Source organism: Pseudopipra pipra, chromosome 7 (assembly GCF_036250125.1).
Source record: "Pseudopipra pipra isolate bDixPip1 chromosome 7, bDixPip1.hap1, whole genome shotgun sequence".
In the NCBI taxonomy this organism is placed as follows: domain Eukaryota; kingdom Metazoa; phylum Chordata; class Aves; order Passeriformes; family Pipridae; genus Pseudopipra; species Pseudopipra pipra.
This window is the reverse complement of record NC_087555.1, coordinates 10,195,028-10,216,354: the sequence shown is the minus strand read 5'-3', so window position 1 is coordinate 10,216,354 and position 21,327 is coordinate 10,195,028. Positions and strand designations below refer to the sequence as shown.

The 21,327-nt window shown below is 35.4% G+C and overlaps 3 protein-coding genes across 9 annotated transcripts in view; 1 reads left to right on the top strand and 2 right to left on the bottom strand.

Annotated features, from left to right (window-relative positions):
- LOC135417008 (baculoviral IAP repeat-containing protein 5.1-like) overlaps positions 1-17,746 on the bottom strand; it is a 33,113-nt gene extending 15,367 nt beyond the window's left edge. For 2 of the 4 annotated variants that reach the window (XM_064660499.1, XM_064660498.1), the window contains exons 1-3: positions 13,063-16,542; positions 11,878-11,987; positions 11,446-11,560 (exon numbers count right to left, since the gene is read on the bottom strand). In XM_064660499.1, the coding sequence (XP_064516569.1) occupies positions 11,446-11,560; positions 11,878-11,987; positions 13,063-13,200 (363 nt within the window). In that variant the 5' untranslated portion in view covers positions 13,201-16,542. The other 2 variants (XM_064660500.1, XM_064660501.1) reach the window with 2 other exon arrangements.
- The window catches only part of HECW2 (HECT, C2 and WW domain containing E3 ubiquitin protein ligase 2), a 452,691-nt gene that overhangs the window by 208,911 nt on the left and 222,453 nt on the right, over positions 1-21,327 (top strand). The gene's annotated exons all lie outside the window — the stretch shown is intronic.
- SLC39A10 (solute carrier family 39 member 10) overlaps positions 17,868-21,327 on the bottom strand; it is a 37,858-nt gene continuing 34,398 nt past the window's right edge. For 3 of the 4 annotated variants that reach the window (XM_064660488.1, XM_064660489.1, XM_064660486.1), the window contains exon 10: positions 17,868-21,085. In XM_064660488.1, the coding sequence (XP_064516558.1) occupies positions 20,927-21,085 (159 nt within the window). In that variant the 3' untranslated portion in view covers positions 17,868-20,926. The remainder of the gene's footprint in view (positions 21,086-21,327) is intronic. The other variant, XM_064660487.1, reaches the window with a different exon arrangement.

Here is a 21,327-nt window from a genome sequence, read left to right as displayed (position 1 = left end):
AATTACTGTATTAACAATTCAATCTCTGGCTAAACAGTCAACAAGTGTTAATGAATTCAACACTTCTACAGTACATCCTACCATTTAACTTTTATAAAGCTTTGATCAAAATTCTTTTTGAACTAATGGAAGGATGATTAGCATTTCAAAACTAAATAATGAAAGCTCTTAATTTTGAAAGGTGAGATAGAATCTACCTCAAATTGATGATGCATATTGTGCCTGTAGTTATGAGTTTAAGGCTAGATATTAGGACCATAGGAACCATACAGAATGCAACTCAAGCTTTTTGTAACAACAAATTTTCTAAAAAGCAGAATTAGTGAGCAATCCAAGGATAATTTGCAAACATACATAGGGACTGCTTATGCAATGCCATCAATGAAGAAGGATTTTATAGAGATGAAAGCTGTGTGCATTTGGCTGTTGTTAGAGAACTATAATTATTCACTCTTAAGTATTTTGTGTCTCTTACACAGTATGTCTGAAGTGGAATATGCTGAAAATAATACGTGACTGACACTTTGAAGTAATTGGGGAAAGAAATACTGCAGGTTTTAGCTGAGGTATTTTCAAATGTTAAATTCCTGTTTTAAAATAAGAACAAGCAAAATTATTATGAAAAATTAAATAAATATAGTCTGTTTTAGACTCTGCTTAACACGTAAGTTTAATATGTTCAGTTTACAGTTTGCAATTGCTGCATTGCCTTGTATCATCCTATGCTTAAAATCACCTGGCCATATATCCCTTGGGTCTCCCTTTGGGTCCTCATAAGTGACTGAACCACCTAGAAATCCAGCAATTCTTTCAGTACACTTTTGATCCACTGGTGAACACTGTTACCTACCGTGAGATTTTCTTTCTAGTACTGCTGATGCTACTGCCTCATGTGACAGACACTCAGGTTTCAAATGCCCTGTTTGCTTCTCTAGAACTACTGTGTTACCACAGTTTCCCTTATCTGTGTGTATCAAATTATTCAAAATACTTGTAACTTTACAAAGCCCACACTTTAACTTTCTTCATTTCTGCTTTGATATCCTGCTGTCCTGGTAGATTACAAATGTATTTCCTGAATCTCTCCATGCATTTTACCCATGAAAGCTTTCTTCCATAGTGGGTAAGATGGACAGGATCCCTGTCAGACGACCTGTTTTCCTAAATCATTCTACAAGGGAGAAGAAATCCATCCTCCTTCAGCTGGTGAAAGGTCACTCCCACGTACAGGTTCTGATCCATAATGGAGAAGGAACCTCTGTAGTATCCTGTGTATAATTTCAGGCTACTGCCACTCATGGTGCATTTCTCTTCCAAAACTTCCTCTCCTAAATCTGTGCCCTCTTTATTTCACAATATCCATTTTCATTAGTGGAAAATTCCATTTGTTTTCACTTGAAAATGCTCACTGAATGCATATGACTGTATTAAAGCTGTTCAAAGTTTCAAAACTTAAGAGTGATATTATTATTTTGAAAGTTATAAAATTAAATGTGACTAAACTCTCTAGGAAGTAACTGTTATTCTAACTACAGTCTTTGAAGGAGGAAGATTGGGTTTGGTAAACAAAGAACTTAAGGATTCATCTACCTCCTCTTAAATTCATCAAGGATTATGGGAATGGGCACATGAATATGTGCCTACTATGATTTCACACTGACACACTTTTGTTGTAATGACAAAAAGGAATAAATTGCCTTAAGAAGTACTTTGAGGTAAACATTTGAAGAGCTTACATTTCAATTTTGAAAGTTTGTATTTTTCCCTTCAGCAATGCAAGAAAATGCCCTCTGATGATAGATCCTTAGAATAAATGAATAAAGGATATGGAGAAAGCCAATAGTTTGCTTATAATCAAACTCAGTGACCCTCAGTTTATTACAACACTGGAAAACTGATTCAGTTTGGCAACCCTGGAGGGTTAATGACTCAAAGTGTAAATTACAGAAGGACCTGGAGGGGGCACAATTAGCTAAAAAATGAAACTGGTGAGTATCAAATGTTATAGTTAAGGAAAACAGATTTTTCCCCCCTTCTTTTGAATGAAATGAGTACTATAGTAATTGAAGCCCTCACCTCAGGTTATAAGATACTTCTTAGCACAATATAATACTCAGTTTAATTTATATGTTTTTATTGCTTTATGAGAATTGCCATTTCTTTGTTTTCAGGTTGGAATAATATTATTTCTAGAAAGTAATGTTATTTTTTCTTTTCAAGAGTATAAATACCAGATTGCTAGGCTGTGACCATTAATGCTTCTCATGTTCTCTGTAGCATCTTTATTGCAAGTACTCCTAGTACCTCAAAGAGAAATAAAGTAATGAAACACATTCAACCTATTTTTCAAAGGCCAACTGGACTTCAAGTAGAGATGGATTGTTTATTTTCCATTATTTCCTTCTTGATTTTGACATTCTCATATGCTTATGGTGAAAACTGAAGCAGACTTAGTCACCCAAAATGATTTCTGTGGCATTTAGTTTGCTGTTATTTTGCTTTTTAGAAATGGTAGCCCTAAACTACTGTTCTAAGCCATTGGCAGCAGTAACAGTGATAGCATTTTAGTTGCTTTCTTGCAAATTTATATCATATTACAGAAAGAAATTAAAAGTACATTTCTTTGATTAATTTTTCAATCACCTGAATACTCTCCTTATCTCTAGATATTGCTTAGTTAATATTTTTATTGTTTGCACACTGTAAATACACATTATTCATATGTTTTGTAAAGAACAATCAATAAGTAATATAAAAGCCAAGAAAGTCCTACTAATTCTTATGTTATTTTGAAGTGCTACTGGAAAATATTGGAGAAGAACTTGATCCTATCCTAAAGCCACTTTTACTCAGACATTTAAGTAGTCAAGAAGCCTTTGCCTTGGAGAATCCACTATTGAGTGTGCTCCTGAATTCCACTTTATATTACAACTAAGCTGGGAAATCCACATTCTCTTCCTGAAACATCTGTTAAGGTGAGAATTTTGAAAATAAATGTGCAACTTGTTAAAACAATGTTAACAATGTTAAAACAATGTTTTAATTTTAAAATGGTTCCTTGGCTAAAACCAGGGAAGAGTTTCTGGCGTTTGTTCATTCCTCATTCCTTGCCAACACTTTTTTTTTCACTGCTGGATAACCGGTATCATCTTAAAAGTGTTGATGTTTCTTATATCAAATCCTCCACCTTGCAATACTGTCATTCTTTCATACAGTCAGGAATTTATTAATTAATTAATTTTATCATCTTTCCCAGTCTGGATCTCCTGATGTTATTTAGTCACCTTTTATTATGACAGTATTTACCAGACTTAACATAATAATCACCTCAAATGCAAAATTTACATAAGCTTTTTTACCTGTAGTATAGTTAGGGTCAGGTGCAAAGTCTGGGCAATCCAAGTTTAGCATAACTGTTAAATTAAAGATACTGCTAGTAATCATTTAAGTCAGATCTTAATATTGTGGTATCATATTTGAACGCACCTTTGAGATAGCTTTTACCAAGAGGGCAATCTGTGTTTTATAAACTTAGCTCTTTGACTTTAAATCTTACTATTTTGTATCTCAAAAAACCCCTGTATGCCTATGTGCCTAAATTAAAGTAAGCAATAAATAAAATCATCTCATTTTGATTCAGACCCTTTCTGTCAGCAGAAATATGAACATACAGGACCTCAATCCCAGCTGAACAATATGCATTCCCGGGGAATGATTGGTGTAAGCCCATTTTGATAATTTTGCCCACACAGCCTCACAGAAAATTCTCTGTGAATTAATGATTCACATAAGACTTTTTGTCTTAGGCTATCTTCACTAGTCAGACTTGTTTTACAACAGGCTTTGTGCTGAGATTTCTTCTTTTAATCATTCTTGTCTCATGGAAACCACGTTACTTCTGTAACTTGAAAAAAGTTTACACTTTGTCCCACAGTCAGTGGGACAGTGTGCATGTGTCAGTATTTTGTGCATAAATAGTATGTATATCCATTTAACAGATGAGGAACCAGTAACTTTGAAAGGACTTAATGCTAATAAAAAACCAGGAGTATTTATATATTAAAAATGATCTGTTTCTTGTTAGCTGAATGGAAGAAAAAAATAGATTGTACACAAGACTGAGAAGGAGACACAGTTCAAACAACATAACGTGCTCTTGTTCTCGATTTTCTGTGAAAAGCTTTCCCCTTTTTAGCTATTATAAATCACATTTAGGTTTCAGAATTATCACCATGCCTGAAATACAGGAATAGTCCTCTGAGTAGCTCTCTGCAAAGGGATTGGTGACCTTGGTAACTGGGAAAAAGGCATAGCACTTCTCCACATCTTTGTTCCTACCTTGAAAAAAGTATTTGAAGTAGTTGTGCAAATTCTTACACTTCTCCTTATTTTTACTGAGGTATTCAAGGTATTCAAACTTAAACGTTTATAAAAAAACAGATGGCCTCTTGCTTTGAATATATTTGTATTATAGCATATTAAGAAAAATACTCTGTAGAGTGGGAAACATATTTCAGGTTACCTTTGGAGATGGACTTTTGATTTTGGCCCTGGCATTCATAACGAATTTTAAAATTGCTGCTCTTTTCTGTCCCTCTCAAGAGGGAACCCTCACTTCCTCTGAAAGTCATGTACTACTAAGATGTAACTGCACTTAAATGGCTTATTTTACATTATTTTGCTCACAAAATGGTACATGCATTTAATGATTGCTTTGGGGTAACTGACCAGAGAGTTTATTAGAAAAAAGGAGATCTAAATGATTTGTAATAGGTCTCCAGAGTGCACACTCTTTAAAGTGATATTAATGGAAGGTTGTTTTTTTTCTGACACCTGTAGGCTGAAGATTCTCAAGGATCATTTTGTCTACTTGCTTTATGTCAATGTCTGTTGTTCCCTCTTTGAGAAGGACAAGCTGCTCTTCTCTGTTTGTCTAACAGTGAATCTCCTGACATATGTAAGATTGGTCAGTAATTAAAAATAATTTGCAGTTTGATATGACATATATCAAACGAAATATACAAACTGTCAATAATAGGAACATGCAGGATAAGAATAGAAAAATTAGTTTATATATAACTATAGTACTTATGCCTAATTTTTTTTTGTTTTATTTTAATTTTAATAAGCAATTATAAGCATAGAAAAGGATTCTGTAGAATAAAATAAATACATAACTAACAGGTATGGCAAAATTGAGCTAGATGATAAAAATTTTTCTAAACATTTTTTTCCATAAGCATCATTTAAACCAAAACAGTACTTACAGTTGCTTGGAGTTGTTCCTTTTGGTGTAATATAGAAAGATTTAAAATTTTAGAAACTTTTGAAATTTTTATATTGGAGAATACATTTATTTCAAGAGTTGACAATAATAATTGTGGGACACCATTCTCCCGTTCCCAGGGACCTGATTAAAAAATTCAAGCCACTAAAGAAACTTATAGAGAAGAAGGAGAGATTTAATAAGCTGATATTTCTTTTTCATATTTCGACATGCATTATAGGAACACGTTGAAAAATGCTTGGTTTCCTGAAATACATCCAGTTTTTTTCCTTCAACATTTTTAGATTTCAAGAATTGGCCTAAAAATCTCATTGGTTAAAACTGTTCATTTCCCAAGTCAGGAACGCAGATGACTCTTTAAATTGGTTCTTGTATTAGGTTTTTTGATTCTTTAAATTCATGTTTAACTAAAAACCAGACACTGAATACTTTAGAAATAAGCTTTTAGTAGTTGTTTAGAAGCTTTCTGAACTAATGCAAGAATTCAGATAAATGTTTTGATTTACTATATAATGTACTAAACCCATTAGATTTTATTTATTTAGTCCTGAGAGCAGTATTTTCAACTTTGCTTTAATGAGAATGAATGGAAATTTCTGTTGACTTGAGGCATATGTTTGGACAATCTGTTTCCTAATCCATGTACCCTGCTTCCTCCAAAATCATGGGATGAAATTTGTCAACTAGAAGATTTTCCAGGCTCCACAAATATTCGTAAGGATTTTACACGACTGAAGGATGGATGGAAGTTGGTATCTGACAGCTTGGTATGTTAACAGTCCTGTTTGCTTGCATTCATGAGCTGATTAACTCACTGAAAATATTGATTCTGCGAAAAGAAAGTGCTGTCCTTTCACATGGTATGTTCTTACATACATGAATGGTGTGTAGTAGTAGATCATTGCTAGTTTGTGGATTCTGAATGGCAAGTCATGGCTTGGATTGGATTTGGATGGAAAAAAGATAACAAAACCTGGAGTGCTAAGGTGATAGGGAAATCTGCTGAACTTCAAGCAACCACTGTGCTTTGTCAGTCTATACATTTGTTTACCATGCTTTTAGGATGCCTTTGTATTTTATTATGTAGCATGCTACTTTCCTGGATAAGAGTAGAAAAACCAGGTTTTGCCATGTAGAGAAATTAGAATGGGATTCAGGAGACCTGTGACTCCCTATTCTCACAGTGACCTGATACAGTCATCGATGACTTTATCAAACTTCATCGCTATTTCCTTAATATCTAAGATGTTTGGATTAATTTTACTCTTCATTTGGGCACTTTCTTCATATTTAATCTTACTATTAATTGCTTTTTTAATTTTTATAACATTCCCCCCTTCAGCTTTCTTGACATGCAAAGTGTTCATCATGCACATACCTCCTGAACAAATAATTGAAAAAGTTATCCTTCTTTCCTACTTGTACCATATCTGACCATAACCACTCTGCATGTTCAGATAATACTGTCTACTCTTGCTAATTCATTCAACCCTTTTATTACTGTTAAATGATGAAAATTTATCACCAGTATTCAGCCAAATGACCCAGGACTTCTTACACCCTTTAAAAAAATATTGTGTGTTTTATTCATTGTAAATATCAAGGCTTTAGAAATTTTTCTGTTTAAAAAATTGGGTTTAAAGTACGCAGAGAGAATAGAATGGATTTTTGGTTGGAAATACTCATAAGTCTGCAATGAGACACATTAAAGGCACTAAGCAGTTGTAGCTCCTTACTTGACCAGATTGCAGGAAATGGGCAAATAGCCAAGATAAAGCTTTCTTTGGGCATTTACAAAAAAGATACAGCAAGCTGAGGGCTTTAGTTCTTCTTTGGGAACTAGTCACTTGGAAAATGAACAGAAGAATGATGGCATTTGAAAGAGCTTGAGGGAGGGAACTACTTTATTATGCATCCTGGGATTATAGCTTTTTTTAAGCAATGCCTAAAATAAGTGATAGGTGCTGACTTTCAGAAGTAAGGAATTGAGATGTGTCACACAGATAAAATGAAGTTAATAGAAAGTCCTTCATTGAAGTGCCATTCAATAAGATCTATAGAATCCTGTAACCAGTTAACCAATAAAGACTCTAATATAAACAGTAACACTGAAGCTAAGAACTAGACCTTCCTGATGTAGAAGATTTGCTTTGCCTTTTGCTATGTGAAAGCATTTTCACTACATATCTAGCTTCAATACTACCATTTTCACATGGATATACTAGGATTTTCAGAAATGCTAGTTAACAGGTCTCGGGGAAGATGCCTTTTTCACAGTTGAATTATTTTTTTTTTTATACTGGTATAGTTTCTCTCCAGTAATATGCAACCAGCTCATTTTCCTGTCTTGTGAGTGATGCACAAATTCAAATAAAGGGCAGTTTCATGGATGGTTGCATGTCTGAGAGAGGGCACAAAATCAGTGCTACTTGAGCCACTTTATCATCATCAGCCATATAATGAATATGAATGTTTTTCAAAGGAACACATATCCTTCTCTTCTTGTAAGACAGTTACTTCAAAAAGGAGGGGAGTCCTGACTTCAACTCCCTACTTTGAAGATTCTGTTGTTTTATTTAAAGTTGTACTGCATATCTCAAAGAAGGGACTGCCACTCAGTTCTCCGCAGCCTGGCTGACTTAATCCCAAAGCCACTGCTCCATCTCTTCTCATGGAGAAATGCACAGTTTTTGGCACAGTGGCACAACACAACTTTGCACTTCAGTGCAACCTTCACTCCTCAGGGTTTCCTGATTCACTCCTCAGTGCTTCCTAATTCACCCTGTTTTCTATAAAGCTTGCAAATTTTTAGCTAAACTCTTCAACAGCTGTTACAGATGTAAGTCTGAGGTACCTATTTACCCCCATATATTAAAATAAAAAGAATGCAGCATTTTGGATTTGAACCTGAAACTAAATGCCTAGAAATTGGGGGAGGAGGATGCTAGGCAGAACATGAGCTCCTTCATGACTTGTTAAATCAAAATTACTCAGAATGAAGTCTGTCTGCATAGCTCTGTGCCCAGCTCTCTATAGGCAAGCCCAAAAAGCTCACCAGCAGAGCTGCAGTACCAGTTTCCAGAAAGGTATACCTAGGTGGAACTGTACTGCAGGCTAATAATGCCACACAACAACTGCTGTTCCCAATCTGACAATTGCAATAACAATGTAACAGCTGGATTGTTCACAGGCCATTTACAAACCAAGTTCTCCAGTGCATTGTTGGACTTGAATTTTCTGATTCTTGATTTCCTGCCATCATTTTCTGCATTCAGCTGCAACTCAACTTGTAGTTACCATGTAATACTGTGATGTGATTGACACTAGAATAGAGTTCTAACAGAAAGAGGGAGGTAAATGCATAGTCAGGTTTCCCCCACAACATTTCTTCACTTCCTAGAGCAGAACTTTTGAGTTATTATTGTTTGAAGACTTAAAAATTACTCTAAGTTCTCTAAGAGAAGTTTCTTAGATAAACCTATAATTGAAGTTGTTTTTTTTTTAAAAAAAAAAAGATTTAAGCATGCCAGCCTCATTGCTGTAACTGAAAACACTTCATGGAATGATGTGTCAAGTTAAAAGATAATTTACTCTCACTACAGGTAATTCACAAATGCTTTAAAGAACATTGAAAAACATGTTTTTAAGATCCCCAGTATTTAGGATTTTCCTACAGAGTGGCAAGACAAGTTGGGGGAGTTCCAAAGGATGCTTATTGTTCATCACCTAAGACATGACAAACTATATATGAAACTTTCACCTTATTGAAAAAGGTCTGTCCATCTTAAAAATCAAAAGTATTTGCATGTATGTATTTCAACTGTGTTGTCTACAACCATTCTACAATAGCCCCTCATAAAGGAAAACAGGAATTAATAAGATTTCAAAAAAACCCCAGCGAGTTTGAAATTATAACAAGAAAAACTTTTCAAAACAGAATAGTAGGCCTTTAGCTTTTGTTAAGTTTCAATGTACACACCAAAATCCCCAGAGCTCTTCCTTGTGACTGTCTTACAAACCCTGTGTCTTCCCTTATTCAGTACACCTGCTATTTCTGCTGGATGTCACTATCTGTGACAATTTTGTCGAATCTCAAAAGATAATTTAACAGTAAGCAGGACTGCTTTAAGTAGGTACTTAAAGCAGAGGGATCCACTTGGTTCTATGGGAAGTGTTGTGAAGCAGAACTGTTCTGATTTGAGTATGTCTTGGTATAAGCCTTTAACAGATATCACAAAAGGTACTCAGAGTTATGAATCTTTATTCAAAAAAAAAATCAGTCTGCTAAAACCCACAATAATATAAGTATTTGCTTAGACATTTTTCACATATTCACAGGTTAGTGGGACTACTATTAGTCCACACTTAAGCATAAAACCAAAGCATACTATGAAAGACAGGAGTTAGTATAAACAGCTTTGAACTCTGTTCCAGAGACCCTATGAAGGGAATTCTCTACATACATTTCCTCCTTTATATTCATACTCAGATAAAGATATGACTGTACCACATAAAGAAGAGAAACTTCTAGAATTGGACTTGACACTTCTCCTGGTCTTATTTTGACTGGCAGTGTGAGCCTTCTGAGTGCTGAGTGGATGGATCATCACTGAGAGGCAGTGGCAGTGGTGGTGTGTACTGATGCTTGGAGACAAAGTAATCCACAAGACGCTTCCTACTTGTGGCAACTTCTTCTTCAAAAGAGTTTATTATCCATCTGCCAATTTTGCACTTAAAGCAAAGCAAAAATTGAGACTTTCAACTGAGAAATTTAACTGTCCAGTTCAACTAGATTCAAATCTTAGATCCTCAAAACCCCACTGATCTGCCACAAATTCTAGCTTAGAAGTCTGCTTTTGTCTGTGGCTGTTGGAATGGTGCAGAGCAGTCTGGCAAGTGTGTCATATGCACCCCCCCCATTTGATTCAGAAACTCCTTCACCAGGCTTGCCAGTAGGGCTGAGTTCAGTGACCACTTCTGGCTATGTATAGTATACCTTTTTCTTTTAAAGTAAAATGTGACCCTACTGTTTAGCTGCATTTTACATCACATCAGGGAGGGAGACTTAACTTTGATCTTCTGTGTGAAAAGGCATGATCTCACTCCTCAGGGCATATTAGGACATCAGTGCTTCAAGAGGGCAAACAGGCCTAGTGGATTGCCCTCCAAGCTATTGGTGACAGGATTCTTGGGCACAAAGTGTTCCCACTTGAAGCTGCTGCTTCAAGTTTTCTATATACTCTACTTAGAAATAAAGTAATATTATGACCAAGATCCTTTTTGTACCTTGAAACACTGCTCTAAATCATTCACAGTTCAGGCTGGATAACATCAGTGTCTCACTCTTAATACACCTTTTAAGCTCCCACTGCACCATGTGATCCTATTCTTATGTATTTTAATCAGTTGCATAGGGACCTTAAATACTTAACCCCCCACCACAATGTTCACCAGGTATGTATTTAATACAGAATATTATTAGCAAAGCAAAGACCTTATTTGTGCAAACCCACTGAGAAGTAAGATGCAGAACCTTTACTGCAACTTATCAGGGAGCTCGGGTCACTTGATTCTTAGTATCCATGGGAGTAGGGCTCATATATCAAAGATCAGCTGATCTTGATTAACAGAGCAGCTCAGTTTTGTGTGCTTTTTTACATGCCAGCACTGTGGCATGAAACCCCAGGATCGAGAAGGAGTAAAACTGGTGAACTGTAAAACATTTGAGATGGGCTTTAAAGTTTGAAAGATTAATTAGGCTGATTTATATGTAAAACTGGACATGTGAAGCAATGATCTGGTCAAATTTTGTCTTTTCACATGTGTTGTTCATCCCTCCTGAAGATGATAGAGCTGCTCATTGTTGAGCTTCCTGGATTGGTTATTGTACCCAATATATTTTTTTCTGCTGTAATAAGTTGCTGGTTTTCTCTAAAGGAAACAGGTTTGCATTCAAAAGCCAGACAATAGACTACACTGAGAAGTGTCTGGGTGCAGATTTCTTAGCCAATAATGCATGTAAATCATTACTTCAGTATAAGTCATGTTCTAACCTTATACCATCACTCCTGGCTGACACTTGGAAATCTTAGAGATAGAGGTTCTTGTTTACATTCTCGCTTTGAATCTTATACGAAGATTATTTGGTTAACACTTACAATGAATGTTCTCAGCCGTGTCATCTCCAGCATGTAGTACTCCTCCACTGTAAGGTCTTCAAAGTTCTTAGGAAGAGATAAAAAGTCACAGGTGTGACGTTTGGTGTGTTCCTCCCTGCAAAAAAAACCCAGAATAAGAACATATATTGAACCCATAAAAGTTACGTTTCAAGAGATGAAGATCTGAAGTGACAGGTCTCTTCAGTACTTCTACTGTCTATCAGCAGAACAAGTATCATACAGAAAACACAAGAAATAGATCTAGTGGATCTCAGACAAAAGCTATTTGAACTATTTCAAGGTTATCAGGTAAGATAAACTTCAGTTTTGTGAACTGTCACGGAGGAAATTGGTAACTTTATAATGACTAAGGGAATATTGTCAAAGAAGTTTGGAGAAATACTTCAAGAATTTTGTTGCATCTGTGCTTACCATGGATCATCATTTCGCTCCCAGCCTTCCAGTTCTAACAAGCAAAAGAAACACTTTGCCACATCTGGTTCATTTACATTTGGACAGTGGATGAATCCCGCCTTTGCCATCTGCAAGGGACAGTTTAGAAGTTTACAGCCTGATCCCACACATTTGCTCGTGTTTACACGAGCAGACTTAATTCTGAAGAGCTTGCAAACAACACCTTTCCTCACAATGTCTATCAGCACAGATCAGGCTGAAAAAGAAATTTTAAGTGTGAGGACTGCAAGCAGGTAAATAAGTGATTAGTAAAGGAACAAGGAATAGGCTACAAGTAGTGAGAAGATTTCTGCATAGCTGTGCTATCTGCAGGCAACTGGAATAGCTTTGTTGTACAAGATAACAACCAGTAAATGCCATGATACACAGGTATTTCTGTAGCAGTGCATGAGATCTGCCATAGTTAAGACTTTAGAGAATATTTTCAGAGAAAAAAATGTCTTGGACATAGAGAACCTTTATATATAAATTATGTGAGTAAAATGCTACATCTTGGACTTCTATGTTTTCCTGTCACTCTAGAATCATGTCTGATCAGAACACTAAAAATTAAGTTTATTTCAGTTATCCAAACCTTCTCAGATAACTCCTGAAGTATGACTCATCTGAGATCCAGCTTGAAGGTTTCATGTGTGTGCCTAATTAGAAGTCAGGTAGATTTTTTTAATTTTTATTTTTTTTTTTTTAATGCTCAAGGCAAAGCCTGCGGGGACAGAAACATTAAGTTTTCTAAAGTTCATATATTTTTCATTTTTGAATTCTAAGTAGCCATCATTCTGCTACCTCATCCTTCCTGCTGGATGTGTACTTTTCCAGTCTAATGTAGGCTGCTTTGCCATGAATAGAAATTTGCAATCAGAAAGACTACATAATTCTAGAAATCAACTTTTCAGTGACAAGATCAAAAAAAAGTAACTATATTAAGTTCTGCAGCTGGACTAGTAGACTGAACACAGAAAAGCCAGTCATCCTACTACAGTATTTCTGAGGAGTAAACAGAGCAAAGTTGGAGTATTTAACTTTTCATCTTCATCAACTTTAATGGGCTCTTCTTGAGCATGAACATACTTAACAGTGACTCCACATTTAGGCACAGTATATAAAAAATAAAGCATAGGAAAAATAACCATTTTTCAGACTTACATTCTCCGGAGTGCACTTGCAGTTCTCTTGGAAAGGCCACTTTGTGAAGGTTTTTAAACGGTTCTCATACTCATACATCTCCTTAAAATCAGTCAAGAGCTCGGAAGCTGAACTAAGCTCTTTCAAGAGTATCTCCATCTATAAAGCCCACAGTTAACAGAACCCAGAGCCCCTCTCCTGCTCTCAAATTTAAGGCATTACTAATTGGTGACACATTGCACCTGTAAAGCAGGGTAAGTTTTTAAAGAAAGCAAAAACACATGTGAGTTTATGAGCAGGACAATCAAGAGAAATGAAGCTACTGGAACTTTTCCCCCCTCTGGTCACAACGAGGATAATATATTTTAAAATTTTATGTGCTAAGTTGCTGTATTTGTAACTAGAATTTTTAACATGAAGTTTTTAACATTTCAATTATAAAATCTGCAATTATCACAGGTGCTTTCAAGGAAAAAATATACAGTGTGACCAAGTACACAGAATGTGACAGAGGGGTTGAATTAACATTGCTATTTGACTCCTTTAGTGTTTCTTAGACTTCGCTTTTAGATATTAAATCTTAGGATTCTCTTTGCAAATACTATTGCATTTCTTTAAAGATGAGCTGGTGGTTATTTTATAATATTCTAAAGATTCTATTCTATTTTAAAATATTTTAGAGTATGTCAAGAGATAGAATTAGTGATAATATTTTGAAGAATTACAACTGTAAGGGTTTACAGGATGAAAGTATTAATCTGTCACTTTATAAATTGTCTCTTATTTTGGTACAGAGCCCACTTAGCTTCAGCAGGAATTTTAAATACCAGTGTGTTCAAGCCTGCTGTATGCAGCAGCTTTCTAAGCCAAGATCTTAACACCTTTGAAAGGTGTTGCATTATGAGACTTGAAAAATTTAAATCCTCTCCATAATACAGATGGAATAAGTGCAGAAAATAACCCAGCATGTCAGTCTGTCCAGATGTGGTGACAGAAATGAGATTAAGGAAGATTTGCATAGGACTTTTGATTTCAGCTTTATTAGAGCATCTTTTTTGCCTAGATTTACACATGGTAAATCATTGATTCCTCTGGGACTGTACTTGTATATAATTTTATATGCAGGGATACTGCCCTTGAAATTGATATTCAGATGTTTAGAGTAGTATGTGTTACCCTAAGTAGGGCAATTTAATTCTGTTTTTCCTTTTTCTTTTAGATGATACAAATGGTAGAAGAGTTCAAAGCCTGGGTTGTGCAACCACTGATATTTACACTTTCACCTGGTGCTGACTCCATGATAGCCCTTCTGTAGTTTGCTGATGATCAAGTATTTTAATATCTCCAGACTTTTTTAACATAGTTGATGTTTGTGTACATATATGTATGTTTGTGTGAAGCAAGAACCTTTATTTAAGTAAAAGTTGAAATGCCAAAGTTTTTAACTGCCCAAATTGATCTTCTGATTCTCTTTAACAAAAAGCACTAAATAATGCAGAGGACATTTTTCAGGAATGAATAATTTGTCTATTGTTTAAAGAAAATGGTAGGTTAAATATTTTTGGCACATTTTATGATCTTGTGAAGTCATGATCTATTTAACTAATTTGTTTGTGTAATCTCAAATTTAAAATACAAAAAAGAAAAAAACTCTAATGGTTTAAATGTTTATTGTAAGTAATCTTACCTGAAAATGCTACTTTTTTCTAATATGCATTAAAAACATCATAGTAATATAGGACCTTAGAATCTTGGGTGACATTTACACATCAGAATTGCAGAATTGAAGTATGGATTTTTTTCACTTTTGACTGTTGTTATTATGGCATTTAAAACAACAACAACAACAAAAATCCCCAACAGCCCAAATCAGTTCTTATGTAACAAGAGTACTGTTAGAATACTAGAAAGTTGCTGTTTTTGGGTAAGGTGTATTTCTTGCATTTCCTGACTATTATTCTGTCAGGAACTATCATTCTCTGCTGTTGAGAATGACAGACATACTTCAAGTCTCCAGCCACCAAACTGCAAAGGTATCTTGCATTTTATAGTAGATTTTCTACATCCTTCAAGAGCAAGATCATATTGTTTTCAGGAGTATTTTTAAACTGTCAGAATCTTATAGTTCCAGATTAAATGGATGTGTAGTTGGAGTATTTCAATGGAAGACAGATAAGAGGTTTTAGTGAAGTGGAATGGCACGAAAAAAAAAGATTTAAACTGTATTTTAAACTATACCATACATTAAATATCATATATTCAATACCTGATCCTGACTTTTCCAACAGCTGCAGAAAGCCTGTTAGCAATGTTACAACTCTGTGATTCAGTTAAAGCAGACCCTGATGACTGTGTATATATGATCTGGGGGAAAAAAAAACCTCACAAATTAAATAGGTGCTTTCCACTGAAAGGCAACTAGTTTTGATAACTGGCAATAGCGCAGTAAATTTAATTTTTATTTTATTGCTCATCTCCTACTTCTTCAATTGAAATTTGTGGTATGGTATCAATAAGACAGCTCTCTAGTTAAAAAAAAAAAATTAAGACTGGGAAAATCTTCGCCACTCTTTTTATAACTAGATGTCCGCTTGCAAGTATATTTTACATGATTTTACATTATTTTTCTATAATTAATATATATCATCTAACTGAGATCTATATTTTGCTAAACTGTCTCAGTTAAAAACCAAACCAAACCAAAAGTTCCTACACAATGTTTTTGTGTAAAGGCCATAAATCTACCTTGATAAGGAGAAAAAAAAAAAAAAAGCATAAATATTGTTTGAGCAATGTTTTATAATACAGTGGTGTAAAAAAAATTGCATAGGTGCATGGTCTTGTACACATAGCTGCATGTCATGTATACTGATTATATATAATGAATATATAGCTTTAAAAATAAAATCACTTTGAGAGTTTAAGAGAATATTTAGAACTGGTGCTCATGACAGTTTAATGACCACACTAAGACACTTAATGGCTCTCTGTGATTTATTCAATGACAGGGAGAATACCAGATTCTCGAGTGTTTCAGATTAAAGAGAACCTTGATCTATTTGTGTAAGTTTGGCAGAAGGCATTTCCTTCCCTGTTTGCAGAGTTAGGTGTATTTCATGGAAGCCCCTCTGGAATCTGCTAGCAATACATGGCACTTCTTCATGCTCCAGCTTCCTAAGCAGCCAAAATCTGTTAAAGTTAGGGATGGGGTAGGAAGGGGGCAGGGATGTGTTATTCTCAAACAATTGTCAGCCTGGAGTTATTTTGGTTATCAGTGTTCAATAGGCAAATTCAAGCAATAATGTGGCTAATGGGCAAGTGATTCAAGCAGCTTCATGGACTTGTGTGTTTCCTTCCTGAAGGAGAGGGTGGGGAGGTGGAGGGTTCTTAAAGGGATGTCCTATGACCAGAGCTTAGGAACAAATATACTTCCTACCAGTGAGGGAGGCTTTTTTTTTTCCTTCCCTTAACAATAATAACTTGTATGTAGTAAACATTCCTTGGTACCTTTTCTGACTGGTTTTCTTCATCCCAGTTCTCAGTGTATCACCCACTCTTGCCTTGATTTTCTGTAAATAATTTATCTGTTATCAGTCACAATTTTTTCCTTTTATGCACCTAAGAGGAGTCCAGTTTCTCCCAACCTCAAGACTTTAAGCATGTTTGACTTTATTTTATAAAAAAAAAATAAAAATTATGAGCATAGCTATGGCCCTGTGACAGCATACATTTATTTTAGGAACATGCCAAACAAGGAGAGAAAATTTTGGAAGATTTTTCCATAAACTGGAACTCAGGGGAGTTCTAGCTGCATTACTACAGAAATTTTTGGTGCTATTATTCTTCAAAAGTAGCAATGTTGGATGACCTGATGGATGATTATTTGAAGATCTGCAGATCAAATGGTTCAAGCATGAATTAACAACTCTTAAACTTTCCAGTGAGAATTCTGGTTGACTTCCAAGTAAATTACAGTGATAGGGATATGCTGCCCAGAGAATTGCTCAGCTGCTGCTCAGATCACCGGCTTTTTTTTAAGAGGTGCCAGCCGATGTTCTTCACTATATGACTGGAGAATCCAATTATGGTGGCAGCATCACTGATGACTGGGGTTGGCTCTGTAAGTGTGCTAAACAAGTTGTTGAAATAGAAATTAGTGTCTGAGAGGAGCTGAGAATCCTCTGCTAATAATAATAATAATAATAATAATAATAATAATAATAATAATAATAATAATAATAATGGGAAGTTTGGTGTTGTGTATCTTGGGAGTGGAAGCAATCTGCTAAGAAAGAGGAAACAAGAAAGAAATTTTCAGAGCTATCTGTTAAAAAGCAAATAAAAAACCCTGCTAACAATGTAAAAATACTTTGGCCAATCCAAGGCTGTCCAAGATGAAAAAGACTACTTTGTTCTTTGCTGCAGACATGGCTGAAGCCATGTGAGAGAGCAGACATCCCACAGTGACCAAGTTACCTGGCCTCAGTGTACAAGACCAGCGAGAGAAGAGGGATCCTGTCTACAGGCCATTCCACCAACTTTGTGGTTGTCATGACTCTCCCTTCAGACAAACCACAAGAACACCAGGTCAGACAGGTGTGGCATTATTATGTCAGCTTAACTCATAAACCTATTGCAGTTTCAGGAGGTAGGGGCATTTTCCAGGTCACTTATAAGGAGTGCATGTCAGTCCTGAAATGCCATGTAAAAAGAGAAATCAAAATGAGTTTTTTTACAATGTTGCATTTGTGCCTTTCACGAGATTTGAAACAGAATACTAAAATACAGAAGTACACAACAAAACCTTATAAAAGCCAACAAAAATATCTGCTCCTTGAATAGCTTTTATTTTCTGAAGGCTCCTTACGTATAAGGAACATACATAAAATGAACACAACACTGTTGACAATGAACAAAACAGCATTTGATCATTTCCAGCTTTATAAAATCTTAAAAAATGATCTAGTTATAACAAAAAGACCAATAGCTCAGCAAGTTATCTTATTGGACCATAATCACATTTTAAACCATAGACTCAGTTGTTAATGGGGAGAGGAAAGAAAAATAAAAAAAATAATAAAAAAAATCACACTGCATCTAGCAACTACAACATTTTCTAAGCATAATCACAGAGGATTGAGTGCAATGTGATTTACATCAAAATTCTTATGGGATGTCACACAGTGACAGCATTGTAATATACAAGTAACATTTATGCCCTCCAACAAATACAAGTTAAATGAGACTCTGGATTCAAGCAAAATGGAATGTTGAAGCCAAGTAGAAATGTAGTGGAATTCAGATTGTCTGTAACAGAAGTGTACATTAGAATCTTTTGGAATTCAATACTGGCGGAAACACATAGAAGAAGTCACAGCTGTTACACTGCTCTGTTACATTTGCAATAAATATTAGAAAATAAAAGTAAACAACCTATATTCCATGAAAAATACAGTACCTACCTTCAATGACCACGTTTTTCCCTTGTCTGAAGATGGTCTTGGAAGGAAGTTAACTATTTTCCTACAGAGGCAGTGTATTAAGCTATAACCATATTACAACTAATAAAAAAGTAAATATACTACCTGAAATACAGAAATCTTCATTTGAAAAGAATTAAGAGAAATAAGCTTTAAAAAATGATTTGACAAAACATCAGTTCAGCTGCATAATGACCCCCTTATACTTGACAGAATTAACAGAAAAGAAAAACTAAGTCAGTTTAATACATAAGAAACACAGATTGTTTAAACTCAGATCCTCAGAAGGTATCCAGTGAGTTAAGTCTCTTTGAAAACGGTACTCAGTGACCAAACATGAACACTATGCTAAAATGTCACCCAGGAGCTTTACACTGCAGAAATTCAGGAATCTGAAGCTAACAACAGTGTGTTTGCTAATCAGGGTCCAACAGTAAACACGTTTAAAGAGCAAAAAATAAAACCTGAGTTCAGAACATGAAATGGCTGCCTGCCTGAACTCTGGGCTTTTGGCTTCTTCACTGAAGAAACTGCACCCTTCTTTGAAATGGACCCTTAATACTGTTTCCTGATACTGAATTAGGAAGAAATACTGGCGACCGACCGATTACTTTAAAATACATGAGCTGCTCTCAGTAAAAGCTGACCTGACCAATAAAGTTTCAAAAGTAAAGGGCCACAGGAAACATATTAACTTGAAATGGAATGAAGATACCAACTGGCTCTCATTAAAGGCGTTAGGATCAGTGTTCTTAGCAGCTACACTGGCACCAAGCAGACCGAAACAAAACTTACGGCACATAGTCAAAATACAGCTTTTACCTGGCATACACATAAAATAGACGAACTGCATGTTTTAAAAAAAGCTACTACCATGCTTAGGATTGGTACTACAGAATCAACTTGCACTCCTCACAAACTCACCATTTTTTTTTTAAGGAGATGGGTACAAGAAGAACTAACTCATGTCTGGCAATATACGCATATCAGCACAATCTGATCTAGGACAGCTGGTCCCAGCAAGTTAAGGCCCAAAGTTTCAGTCTATTCTTCCGAATGACACATACCATTGCTCTACCACATCTGCTTTTTAATAATCTAATTTAAATACCAAAATTGTAAAAAAATATCTTAGAAATGAACTCCTTTATACTGGAAGTAGAAATCTTCTTACATACTCTCTACTGCCAGAAATGGCTGGTGTTGCAATGTCTGATAACAAGGCATTGTAGAAACACATTTGATCCGCTATTACAGTATTGTAAATAACCTACCATTACAACATACACAGAGCATAATTTAACCTTTGTGCCCAGGTTCAGCAAACTAGCATCTTGAACTTTGGATTGTTTTAACATGAAGAGAAGAAAACAGTTCAAAATAATTGTTTTTTAAAAAATGGAGAAATTCCTGTATGGATTCTTTGTTAAAAGAGTTTGCACAAATTCACAGCCACAATTCTTCAGTAGTTTATGCTGCAAGTGGCACACAATACATGTTTAGCGTCTGTAAGAAAAAACCAGAAATAGCTCAATAACTCCAACGTCAGGGATTTCCCCAAGCTAACACTAATTCTACTGCATTTTGCATTTTCCTACTAATATCAAGGAACAAACATCAAATAAATCTTAGTTGGGAAAAACATCATCAAACTGACCCTCGACAGAAGTCACACTTTGCAGAGTACATGGCAACAGCCTGCCTTCTTACACAGGAGGATTGAAATGATGGAGTGAGCTTAACATGTCTTGTAAGAATTTAAACAGTGTTTAGGCTTTGGGTTTCTTTTTAAAAATTTAAACTGGCATAGTGGTTTCCAGTCATGTCCTGCTGTAAGATTTAATATTTCAAGTCACCACTATGCAGAAAAATCAGCGCAGAATTTATATATACATACACGCACACACACATATATATGTATGCATATCTGTATATATCTACATAGATCTATACATATATAGATACATATATGCACTACTCAGGACTTATATGGCACTAAAAGCTTGCTCGGGTTCCTTGCAGAGGTTTGAGTTTTAACTGTAACATCTTGGTTCTGTCCAAGTGTACCAATGAAATGGTATTTTCCCAAATAAGATCATTCACTGTACTTTTTCTTTCTTAAGCAAGCAGTGCTCCCTATACAGTACACTGAACTTGGCCTTTATTTCTCATATTTTGTGTTTCCTAAGTGTTGATCACTCGAGTGTAGAAGTTGCATTGGGTGACCTGATCTGATCTGAATTAGAAAAAAGCATTAGTTAATCTAGGCAGAAATGAATGTCCTGTACTTGTGTAAGTAGTGCAAGCCACCGCGTTTCCTCCGAGCAACGTGCATACAGTGAAACAGTGCAGACTCAAAGCCATACAGCAACATTATAGTAACCATAGTGATTACCAGAATTAGGTCAAAACTGGATGTCAAGCACAATTTTGTCTTCATAGAGGGCAATCACCAGCATGATGGCAAATCCAAGAAGCAGGCCTAGATTCTGAAGAACGAACTGCCCCACAGGACAGTAGCCATGCTCTTCATTATCTCCATCTCCATGAAGCATTTCTGGAAGCTAAAAGGAAAAAAAGCAATTTAGAAAGTTTTTTCACCTCTATTCCATTTATACATGGACAAATTTACAAGATGGTATTGTCAAGACTCAATACTCCAGGGTTCAGTTACAAAACAACACACTGAGGCATAGCTTAAAGTCTACCTAACCACTACAGTCAATAAAAATATGATCATATCATAAAACACTTTTCCTTTGGATTTTTTTTTTCTTAAGCTTTTAATGGATCACACATCTAATTG